Source organism: Apis florea, unplaced genomic scaffold (assembly GCF_048593485.1).
Source record: "Apis florea isolate Af1SG1 unplaced genomic scaffold, ASM4859348v1 contig_3081_pilon, whole genome shotgun sequence".
Lineage (NCBI taxonomy): Eukaryota > Metazoa > Arthropoda > Insecta > Hymenoptera > Apidae > Apis > Apis florea.
Genome location: NW_028256703.1, coordinates 3,883,675 through 3,895,000, shown reverse-complemented (window position 1 = coordinate 3,895,000; position 11,326 = coordinate 3,883,675). Strand labels below are relative to the sequence as shown.

General features: G+C 52.6%; 1 protein-coding gene across 7 annotated transcripts in view; it reads left to right on the top strand.

The window, feature by feature from the left end:
• Positions 1 to 11,326, top strand: part of LOC100864131 (uncharacterized) — a 46,371-nt gene that overhangs the window by 24,891 nt on the left and 10,154 nt on the right. For 5 of the 7 annotated variants that reach the window (XM_086908838.1, XM_086908836.1, XM_086908837.1 and 2 more), the window contains exons 2-3: positions 7,384 to 8,178; positions 8,313 to 8,543. In XM_086908838.1, coding sequence (XP_086764964.1) covers positions 7,863 to 8,178; positions 8,313 to 8,543 — 547 coding nt within the window. In that variant the 5' untranslated portion in view covers positions 7,384 to 7,862. Of the gene's footprint in view, positions 1 to 5,850; positions 6,030 to 7,383; positions 8,179 to 8,312; positions 8,544 to 11,326 lie in introns of those variants that run through there. The other 2 variants (XM_086908835.1, XM_086908839.1) reach the window with 2 other exon arrangements.

Sequence of the window (11,326 nt, the reverse complement as noted above, 5' to 3'; positions counted from 1 at the left end):
AGAACGGAGCGAGAAGAACGAGGATGCGCCGCACGGTGGGCTGGTCTGGCCGCAGCGCCGCCCCTCGACTCTCTCGACTTACTTTTGCCATCTTGCCTCCGATTCTGCGGTTAGCCCCACTTCGACCAGAAACCGGGGAAGCCGGTTGTACGCTCGCAAAACTGGTCGCCCCGTCGTGTCGGATCGACCGCCGAGACGATCGCGCCGGTGAAAAATCGATCGATCGATCGATCGATCGATTCGAAGATTCTCGAACATTCTTAAGGAAGGAAGGAAGGAAGAAAACGCGCGATAACCTTTTTTTCGGCAAAAAAAAAAAAAACAAAAACGATCGTTTGGCGCGTTTATCCGCGTGTCGAAATATAATTCGGATAATGGGTCGGCTGATGAGCTGCTGAAGCAGACAAACGGCGGCCGCATCGAGCAACTGGCACGGAACGGTATTCCGGTATTTTTTCCTTTCATCGAATGCGCAGGAATTAACGCGGTTTCCCCCCGCCGCTCTCTTTCTCCTCCCGTGTCTCCGTGAAACGCGGTATGCGGCCCGAAACGAATCACCGTCCTCCACGCTGATCACCTTTACCGTCACTTTCGAATATACGAGTGTCCTCGATCGTCCTTTTTTTTTTTTTTTTTTTTTTAGTTATCATATCCTTCAAATGCAATGATAATAAAAAACAAGAGATCGAAAAAGAAAAGAAAGAAAACAAAAAATAACGACGAAATTTCAAAAATTAACCCGAAAATCCCTTTCTCCTTCCTTTCTTTAAAAAAAAAAAAAAAAAAAAAAAAACTCCCAAACTCCCTGCGTAGATCCCTTTCCTCGAAAAATTCGAGCGATTTCGTGGTGCAAAATTTTGCCAGGGGGAGGAGGGGGGGGGGGAACTGGGCCGATTCGCCATGACATTGAACCCATTAACGCGCGAAGGTGTCCGAGGTCAGCTCGCTCCCCTCCCTCTCCCCTCCCCCACCCACCCCCTGGAGAAAGGAGCGCGACAAAATTGGGGGGAGGGGGAGGGGAGGCGGTGAGGATGAGGGGGCGCGGATGGATTTGGACCGCGGCGTGTGACACGGCAGCGGCCGTAATAACAACAATGATAACAATAATAATATTAATTTTTACAAGGTCTCGTGTGTGTGTGTGCGTGCGTGTGTGCGTGCGTGCGTAATCAAGGCTGCGTGTGTTACACATGTTCGGTCGGTGAGGAGGAGGGGGGGGGAGGGGGAGAGGAAGGCTACCCTAAAACCTAACCCCCCCTACCTCCCGCCACCTACTCGACCCCCGTCTTGGGCGGCGTAGGGGCGTACGTGGCACGTGGTAGGGGCGGTTGACGGCGGGGGGGGTCGAGCCACCGCCACGGGAGGGGAGAGAGAGAGAGAGAGAGAGAGAGCTCTGGTGGAGGAGGGGGGAGGAGGAGCGGTGGTACGCGCGTTAGAGCGAAGGAAGCTACCCTCCGCGGGGGAGAGAGACGAGGCGGAGGTTTACCCCTCGAGGGGGCGAGCGGCGGTCGGCGCTGGAGGGAGAGAGAGAGAGAGGGGGTACGGCGTAGTATTCACGCGGCACGGTTGCCGGTGGTCGGCTGTGCCGCCGTTGTTGGCTCCTTCTTCCTTCTCTCTAGAGTGTTGGCCCCCGGTTCTCTACTCCACTCGGTTGTTGTGTATCGTTGGCCCAATCGAGCGTGCCCAATCGACGCCCGGTCGAGAAAGCACGCGCGCCGTCAACTCATTCTCTCCTCTCTCTCTCTCTCTTCGCAGCGCCAATTCGGTATTCGCCGAATTTTTTCCCTTCTTTTCTTCTCCTTTCCTTTTTTCCATTCATCCCTCCCTCCAGATCGCCTCCCACGTGACACGTGCCGTTGTCGTCGGCCAATGTGTGTGTGTGCGCGCGCGCGCGGATCGACGAGAAGGATAAGCAATACGCGCCGCGTGGATCGTTCTTCTCGACGCGGATGACACGCGAGTGATTCAGCTATGGAGGATGATGTTCGAGTGGGGAAGCCAAGGGAGAGACTGAGCGTTGCGTCGGGATCGGGATCGATTATTTTGATCGCGGGGTGAGTCGTGTAATCGAAGGGAAAAGGAGGGGAAGGAGGAGGAGAAGGAGGAGTAATAACGTGAAAGGAGGGAAATTGTTGAATCGTTTCGTTTCGTTTCGTTGGTGGCGATGATGCGAGATTCCATTCTCTGAGAATGGAAGAAAAAGTGTGAAGGCGAGGAGGAAATGGTTGGGGAGGGGTCGGTGGTCGGCGATCGCGCTCGATCTTTTTGCCGCTCGGTTTTCAACCGCTCGTTTTTCACTCCGTCGCCCGACCGTGCGCGCTACGAGCATCGATTTCCGCGTAACACCGTTTTTCCATGAATCCAACCGCGTCGCGTTTGGATCCCGTCCCCTTCCCCTTTGAGCGACACGTGCTCCCGATCGCGTTCCCATCGCTCTCGTTATCGCGCCTCTCGATTCCCCGCTCTTCCGTTTCCCGCGTGTCGTTTCTTCCCTGCGCGCGTATATTCTTCTTCTCCTCCTCCTCCTCCTCGGGGAGGAAAGGGGATCAAACGGTTCTCTTTCGAGAAGAAGAAGAAGAAGAAGAAGAAGAACGTCTCTTCCCGATTTAAACGATAAATTCCATTGTCCGCGATCTTCTCGATTGCGCGTCTCTTTCTCGAGATCGAAGAAGAGAAAATTCGGCGACTATTGTGCGAACTTTGGTTCCACGCGCGTACTCGTGGAAATGATTATTAACGGAGCTATTGATTATCGGTGTCCCATCATTATCGTTAATCCCCATCCGATTCGAACGGATCTGGAAAGAGATCCGAATACGTCCTTTCGTTCCATCGTAAGATATTTGAAAAAATTCTTTCTGTCTTCCATTCCGATTTATATATATCGCATTTCATCTTTTTCTCAAGTTTGATCGTTCGACGAACCGATCGTTTCCCAAATTTCGATTTTCTGACCGATTTCTTGCCAAACTGGCAAGCTGGACATGTTAAAATGCCACCGTGGATGGGGTGAGGGGGATGGTGGAGGAAATTATTCGGTTTAAAATAATTGAAATCGCAACACGGGCGAAAAGAGGCGGGGGGATGGAAAGGTGGTGGGACACGGGGGAAAAGAAGCGGAGCAGCAGGAATATTCCGTGGTTGACCGGTCGCGCGCTGATCGAAGCGTGACGAGCGGTAATTGAATGTAGGTATGGCATTTGCATTGACAAGCTCCAACAGAGATAATTCGAATCTCGTCGAACGCAACGGTCCACACGGGCGTTAGGTCGTTTGTCAATACGACGACGGCCGTCCGGTTTCCACGTTTCCACCGTTTCGCTGTTTGTCACCGTCTCGTCGACGATCGTTCCGCCGCTCAATAACGCTACTTCTCTGCCAGCTCGCGCGATTCATTCCGCGGGCCTCGATTCCTGTTATTCAAATAAGCGGCACAGACCGGTCGGGCTACCGTGGCGCCAGCTCCACGCTTCCATCCTTTTCGTTCCGTCACCCTAATTCGCTTCCAAACGCCGCACACCCGTTTCTCGCTCGGCCCCGCACTTCTCTCGATTTTCGAACGATCATTTTTCTCCGCGATGAGAAAAAAGAGAAAATGTTCGTTGCCGATCAAATCGAAGAAGGATATAAATCGAATCGCAACGTTATCGAACGAGTTTTTCTCTCACGATGAGAAGTTTTCGAAGGGAAAAAAGGCCGACGATCGATGATAATTCCGTCCAACCAGTTCCGACTGGGAAGAATTCTGACGATTTTCTGGAAATCTCGAGAGAAATCGATTGAAATTTTGGAATTTCTCTTTCCGTCGAAACACCAGAGAATCGAGTTATATGATAAACATTGATCATCGAAGAACTTTTTTTTAAGAGAATTCGAACATCGATCGGAGAATAGGATAAATCCACGAGGTACGAGCGGGTGAAAAATCGGTGGACGATGTGCGGATCGACGCGTAACGTCTCCTTGGAAGTGTTCTCTCGAAGTTCTTCGATCGAAAACAGCAGACACGACGAGTCGGTATACACGTCGGACCGACGTACGGTACAATGGAGCTTCACTTTCGAAAATCAAACAGAGAGAACCGCCAGGCCGGCGCATCCTCGCAGCTGCACTGTTTGTACGAACGTGCAAACAATGGAACTACCCATTTCCTGTGCGAATATATCCTGACGATAGCCAGCCGGTCGCGGACTTGCCGCCAGGCAAACACGTACAATGACGCGTGCTGATCTCTCCCCGAGGATCGATACTTCTCGATCTTCTTCGATACGTTCTTCTTCGTTACGTTTCGTTTAAATTCATCGCGCCACTTCTCCATCTTTCGAGTCTGTTATTCCTCCTCCTCCTCCTCCGAGAGAAAGAATCGAACACCAATTTTTCGTATCGACATCTCTCTTCCTGCCTTCCTCCCTCGAGTCGATGACGGAGAGACCAAAAGAATTGGACGACTTTTCAAAGTATTTTTTCCCCTCCCCAATAGTACGACGAGAAACGGAAGGAGTAGGAGGCGTAACAGCGTCCCAAAACCGCGAAACCACTCGACTCGAGGATGGTGGTCTTTTCGAGTCGAAAAACACCAACGATCCCGCTAATCCGGCTCGAGAGTCGGCCGATATTCTCGATGTATTATTAACAAATACAACAACGCGGACCCTCGACCCCGTCATCATCGTATCGGCGGATAAGCGGGGCCGAGGTGGTGGTGGGAGGATAGATTGGGTGAAACTCTGGCAAACACACGAGCGGAAGAGGAACAATGACGATGACGCTCCGGCCCGTCTCCTCATTAACTTTCGACTAATTAAACGCAACGGCGCTCGTTACGAGGCGAGACGACGGTCGCGCGAATTTGGGCGAAGGAAAAAAGTGGGCGGCGGTGAATCGGTGGCGAGCGAGCGATCGATGGATCGATCGAGAGAGGAACGGGGTTCCGCTCCGCCCCGCGGCGAGCCGTCGGTCCGTCAGACGCACGCGAGCCACACCGCAAAAGGGTCGAAACCTGGGGGGAAAGAGAGGAGGAATGAGAGCCGGGGGGGAAGAGCGAGAAGCGCCGGAGAAAGATAGAGGGGAGAAAGAGAAAGAGAAAGACGGAGGTTGGGAGGGAGGGAGGGAGGGTTAGGGGTCCGGTGGGAGATAAAGCGATAAAGAGGAGCGGAGGAGAAAGAGAGCGAGAGACGAAAAGAGGCAGGGTTGGGAGGGAGAGGGAGAGCGGAAAGCGGCGAGGGTGGTCGTGCGACGAACGGAGACGGGCGACCGCTCGCGGAAGGAGTGGGGTCGCTCACGGGGTGTGAGAGGAACCAGGAAAGGGGAAAGGGATGCTGCGTGTGTTGGCATGGACCAGTGCGTCAACGGCTGTTGCCTCACACGAACCGCCGAAATTATAGTTAGTGGCCCCGACGGGTGTTTCGGAGAGAGAGACTACGAACCGCGACTAATACCAAAACACGCCGACCTTCCGCGACCGTTCCCTTCGATTCCTCGTGTTCCGCCTTCAACGATATTCCCCAACGATTTTCTTCCCGACCGTTTCGAAAGGAAAGGAAACGGACGGGAAAGGACAACACCACACGCCGCTCGTTTTCGTTTCCTTCCGAAATCGAGGCCGATCTCCCCCCTCGTTGTGCTGCGTCGATGTTGATCGGCCGCGCGATCGAGGACACGTTGGTGGTGAACACGTTGTTTGTTCGTTTTTTCTTTTTTTTTCTTTTTTTTTTTTTTTTTCTTCTTTTTTGGTGAATCGAGCAGCAGCAGCAGCAGCAGCAGCAGTAGTAGTAGCGCGCGAACGATGACGATCGAGAAGATGATCGAAGGATTTTTCTCGCGTGGCGGAGATCGACGAAGGTTCGATCGGAGTGAGATTTCGTCGCGGTGAAGAAGAAGAGGAAGAAGAAGAAGAAGAAGAAGAAGAAGAAGAACAGTGTGGACCGTTGTCGATCGGTCCGTCGGTTGTTGAACGTTTTGTGAACGTGGTTGCGGGACAGTGAGTGCGCGATTCTTTCGGAGTGGATCGGAATCGTCCTCGTCGATTGGTGATTACCGAATAAAAATTTCCTCTTTTTTTTTCCAGAGGATAATCCTTTGTCGCGATTTCCATCTTCTCCTCCTCCTCCTCTTCCTCCTCCTTCTCCTTTTCGCGTCATCGATCGGTCGAAGAAGAGTTGCAACGACTTGGCTCGTACTCGTACCGTTGTTGTATCGAAGAAAGGTATTCGAAGAAAGAAAACGCGAGGGAAAAAATGCTTGGCTCGGGAAGTGCGCGTACCAGCTCTAGCCAGCAAGAGATTTGAATGCGAAGTTAAGCGGGAATCTTATCCGTGTCGTTCTTTCACGAGGGTCGTAAGATTCTTCCTCCCCTCGTTCTTCACACCCCTTCTTGCATCCCTTACCCAATACCTACCTACCTCTTTCCATCCTCTTTCTCTCGTGTTCCACATCGTGCGACACGAGATTCTTAACCGTTGATCTCGTTTAGCGCGAGATCTCTCTCTCTCTCTCTCTCTCTCTCTCTCTCTCTCTCTCTCTCCCCTCCCTTCTCTTTTCCATCCGTTTCCGGGAAGAAAGGAAGAAAATCGGCGAAGGATCGTTGTCGAGGACTGGAACGAGGAGTTGTCACGACGCGTTGTTGTCGGTCGGCCGATCGAACGGTCGGAAATTCGGAACGAGTGCTCGAAACGGTGCTCGGATGACGAGGATGACGCGCGATCATCCGGACGCAGATCTGGCAGTGACAGAGGCAACGTGGTAACGTGCCACGTGCACTTTGACACGCGGTTGTTACGTGCGTAGGGGTTGGATATCCATGTGGCGTGTGGGGGTTGCCTACCGGCGGGCGTTCTTTTTCCCCTATTTTTTCCGTCCCCACCACCGGCCCGGTCCAACCCCTCCTGGAACCACCTGGATCCGGTGTGTCAGCCCCGGTGACGTGCGCAAAAATTACTGAATGAACGGTGACGTCACGCGGCGGCCGGCCCGCGTGAAAAGTGTGCGAGTCCGTGTCAACCTCTCTCTCTCTCTCTCTCTCTCTCTCTCTCTCTCTCTCTCTCTCTCTCTCTCCTTCCTCCTCTCCTCCTCTCCTCTTTCCTTCGCATCCTTTTTCCATCCTCCCCATCGCTCGCTCGGCGTGGATGCCGCGCGTCGTCGTCGTTTCGAAACGTCGTTCCAACTCGAAGGGATCGAGATAAAGGAGACGGCCGCCCTTCTTGCCGGCCGTCGCGTTAAATGGATTAGAAGCGGAAGGGTTGTTGGCCGCGGCGGCGACGGAGGCTCTCCTGGGATCAACCCTTCTTCCCACCCTCGCCTCGCTTTCTCTCCCTCGACAGATCCATCCATCCATCCATCCATCGGTCGATCCATCGACTGATGGCCGAATTTTCTCGGTTGCAGGTGAAAGAGGATCCTTCGGAGGTTCTTTCTCCTCGAGGAGAACCGCTGTTTGGATCGTGGCGTGCGATCCTTTTCCCTCGCCACGAAAACAAGAAGAAGAAGAAGAAGAAGAAGAAGAAGAAGAAGAAGAAGAAAGAAGCAGAGACTCGATATCGAATCGAATTTGCGGACGTTGTCTCGTTCGATCGAAAGATCGTGGAAACGAACGTTACAACACCCCCTCTGTGATTCACCCGTCCCTCGATTCACGATCCTCGATTCGGAAAGAAGAGGAGGATCCGGTATCGGTATCCGAGAAAAGGGGTCGTAGTTCGGTCGTAGTTATGTCGAATCTGGAGGCCTGACCCAGGAAAAGCGGGCGGAGAGGAGGCGAAGAGGAGAATCGGGCGAAGAAGAAGAGGAGGAGGAAGAGGAATAGGGCGGGATGTTGGAGCAGTGAACCGAATGGAAGGATGTATCATCCGGCGTTGTGACTGCCTATGGATATATTCGGCCGTTGCAACGGCGGCGGTGGCGGATCTGGAACGGTATCCGGAAGCGGCGCTGGCTCGGTGAGGGGGTCCGGTTCGAACGAGTCGAGTTGTGGAACGGCGGGCAGCGGCGCGAGCGAGGGCGGCGGGACGGGCAGCGACAGGATGCAGTTGACAGGAGCCTCGGCTCCTGGCGTTGCCGCCTCGCCGGAGTCGGGCGTCTCTCCTTTGACCGATGCCTACACCAAGATGACCAGCGACATCCTCGCCGAGAGGACTCTGGGCGACTTCGTCAGCGAGCATCCCGGCGAACTCGTGCGAACAGGTAGGTTGGGGGAGAGAGAGAGAGAGAGAGAGAGAGAGAGAGAGAGGGGTGTCGAACACGACGATGATCGGGGGGAGGGAAAGAGTGTGCGCGCGTGTTGTAATCGCTCGATTCGATAATTTCCGACCGATCAGGCTCGCCCCACCTGGTGTGCACCGTTTTACCAGCCCACTGGAGGTCGAACAAGACCCTCCCGGTCGCGTTCAAGGTGGTGGCCCTCGGCGAGGTCGGGGACGGTACCCTGGTCACCGTTCGCGCGGGCAACGACGAGAATTGCTGCGCCGAGTTGAGAAACTCGACCGCCCTGATGAAGAACCAGGTGGCCAAGTTCAACGATCTGAGGTTCGTCGGGAGAAGCGGAAGAGGTGAGTCGAGAGAAAAGCAGTTCGGGCGAAATGTAGTGTAGTTTGTCAAACGTCGAGGTTTAATTCCTTCTTCCTTTCTTCCTTCTTCTTCATTCGTTCGTTCGTTCGTTCATTCATTCGGCGAACTCTCGAGTTTGTTGATCTTTCGCCCTCGTTGACGAATTGCGTTACGGAAGAAAAGGGGGGGGGGAAGGGTGGTGACGGCGGCGGGAAACAGCCAACACTTTCGGGGAAGAATCGAGGCTTCGTAGTAAGGGTAGGTCGGGCACGTCTCGGGAGACGACGACGACGACGACGACGACCCTACTACGACACCCTCGTCGTCGTTTTTCCCTCGCCTTGGAGGAAAAGAATCGGAGTCTAAGCAAGCCTCGTCGCGACCTCGAAATTGGACGTTTCGCAGGGGTTGCCGAGGCGTTGATTGGCGTGCCAGCCGAAACTCGAGGAGGCGACGACGATGTCTTGGGGTGGGTAATGGGTTTTATTTGTCCGCGCCACCGCCACCGCCGCCACCGCCGCCGTGCAACCTCCTCTTTACTTTCCGAGCCGTCTCTCCCCCTCCCCCCCCCCCAAGAACGGCCTCTCGTTCCACGAGGGAAGGAGGGAAGGGTGGTTGGAAAAGGAGGCGACGCCCCTCGAAAACGATCGGGATTATTAATCGAGGTTTCATTTGGGATTTTAATTAACGTTATTATCAGGGTTGTTTCGCGTTGATCGCAAACCCCTCTTCCTTCGACTTCCTACTTCTTACCCTGTCCCTTCGAATCGTCGAAAATTATCCACGAGTTTGGATTCGAGTCGAGCGGAATCCTTTCTTTTCTTTTCTTTTCTTTTCTTCTTTTCTTTTGTTGACAATGATCAATGGAATTATCAACGAGACCGACGCGAATCGATATCGTTCACCACGGTTCATGTTCAAGTTGGCGCGCGAGGAGAGATGCCGAATAATTTGGAAGGAGGAATCGAAGGAGGAGGATAGATAGGGATGTTGGAAACCCGTGGAATACCCGAATTTTCTATCCGGCAAACGAGGGGGGCGAATCCACCCTCACGGAAACGCGTCAGTCATTTGTCTGGGATTAGCTCTCAATTGTTTTCGTCGAGCGCGGAATTAACATAAGCTAGGATGAAGAATGTAAGAGAAGTGTCTCTCGTCAGGATTCCTGCGACTTGCCTCGCCTCCTTGAATTATTCCCCGGGAGGACCGATGCGCGCCTAAGCGAATCCCTAATGATCCACCCGTTTGTTCGAACTCGAAAACATTCCTCTGTACGTGGTTGGGGGGGAGAGAGTGAGTGGATGCCTTCTCCGTCCTGATTCCACAAGTATCGTCAGATAGAGATCCTCGGGCTGGGGGAATGGGAAATTGTGGTGGAAAAAATTATCCTCCTCCCCCTTCAAGATGGCGAAACGTGGCGAATAGAGAGGAGTCGTTTCATTTCGTTGCAAATTTTGTTGCAAATTCGAGGGTTAGAAAATCTTATCGCTAGATGAGAGACTAGAGGCGAGGTGGTTCGTTCGCGTGTGCAAAGTTGAAGGGTAGCCCATCTGCTGGTAGGGCTGAAACTATAAGCGCCCAAATGATCTATCTCGTTACAGAGCTTAGGCTTGAAGGGGAGGGGGGGTTGGAAACGATTCAGACTTTGCCGCGGATGGAGCTGGCATTACGGATGAACGTGCGGGAGCAGGGTCATAGCTTATCGTCGCTATATTCTTGAGCCATGCGCTTCTGGTTTCACTTCGAACCAAAAAGAGACGATTATTTTTCCCGTAAAAATCGTAATTCGAACGGAGAACACTTCTTTTCTTTCTTTCTTAAGCGCGAGATTCGATTCACGACACGATTCATAAAAATTCACAAATTGCCGATATTCGTGCAATATTCGAAGAAGGGATATTTCAGGCGAAACGAAAATTCGACGGCGACAGTTCATCCTGACATAATTTCGATTCGACGTATTTATCAGCGTATGAAACATTCGCGATTTCGTTCGGGGAAAATTGAAAATTAATTGGTAAAGCTCGACGAACGATATCCGCGTGCTCGTTATCAGGATCCCCACATTTTCCCCGAGAATCGCGCGTTAACGATCGTTATCGTTACGGGAAATCGAGATCGTTCAGCTTCTTTTCTCTTCTTTCCTTTTCTTTTCTTTGTTTTTCCTCTCATTCCCTTAATATTTGTCCACAACGATTCTTTTCGATCCTCTCTTTCGATCGATTTGCTGCTTCTCCTGGTCAAAGAGATATTCGAGCATGGAAAGGGTCGATTCGATTCGATTTCGAAGAAGGGAGGGGCTAAAATTTTAATCAAGCAAGTCGTAACGTACTACACACGCGGTGGTAATAAACGGGCAGATTTAAAAGATCGAAAGAAATTTCGAAGGGAGGAGGAGGAGGAGGAGGAAAAAAAAAAAAAAAAAGAAATTGCCGTTGGAGAATGGGTTTAACGGTGGATGGAAAGAAAGGGTGGCGTTATCGGGAGGGGGGGGGATGTGACCTTTAAACGGTTCGACGGCGACTGGCACCAAGGGTGATACGTAACTACGTGTGCCGAGCTGGCTGTGCGGAACCAACATAGACTCGAGCAACGGGTGAAAAGGTTTGCCAGGGTTAGGTAGGCCATAGAGGGATGCCGTGACTTGCAACAAAACTGACGGGACTCTCCCCCAGTTTCGAAAACGAGAAGCTCGCGTGGTGAACCACCGTGTGGCCACGCTCGACACTCGACCCATTATTCCTGCCTCCATAATCTTTCCACCGTTCTTTCCCCCTCGTTCTTT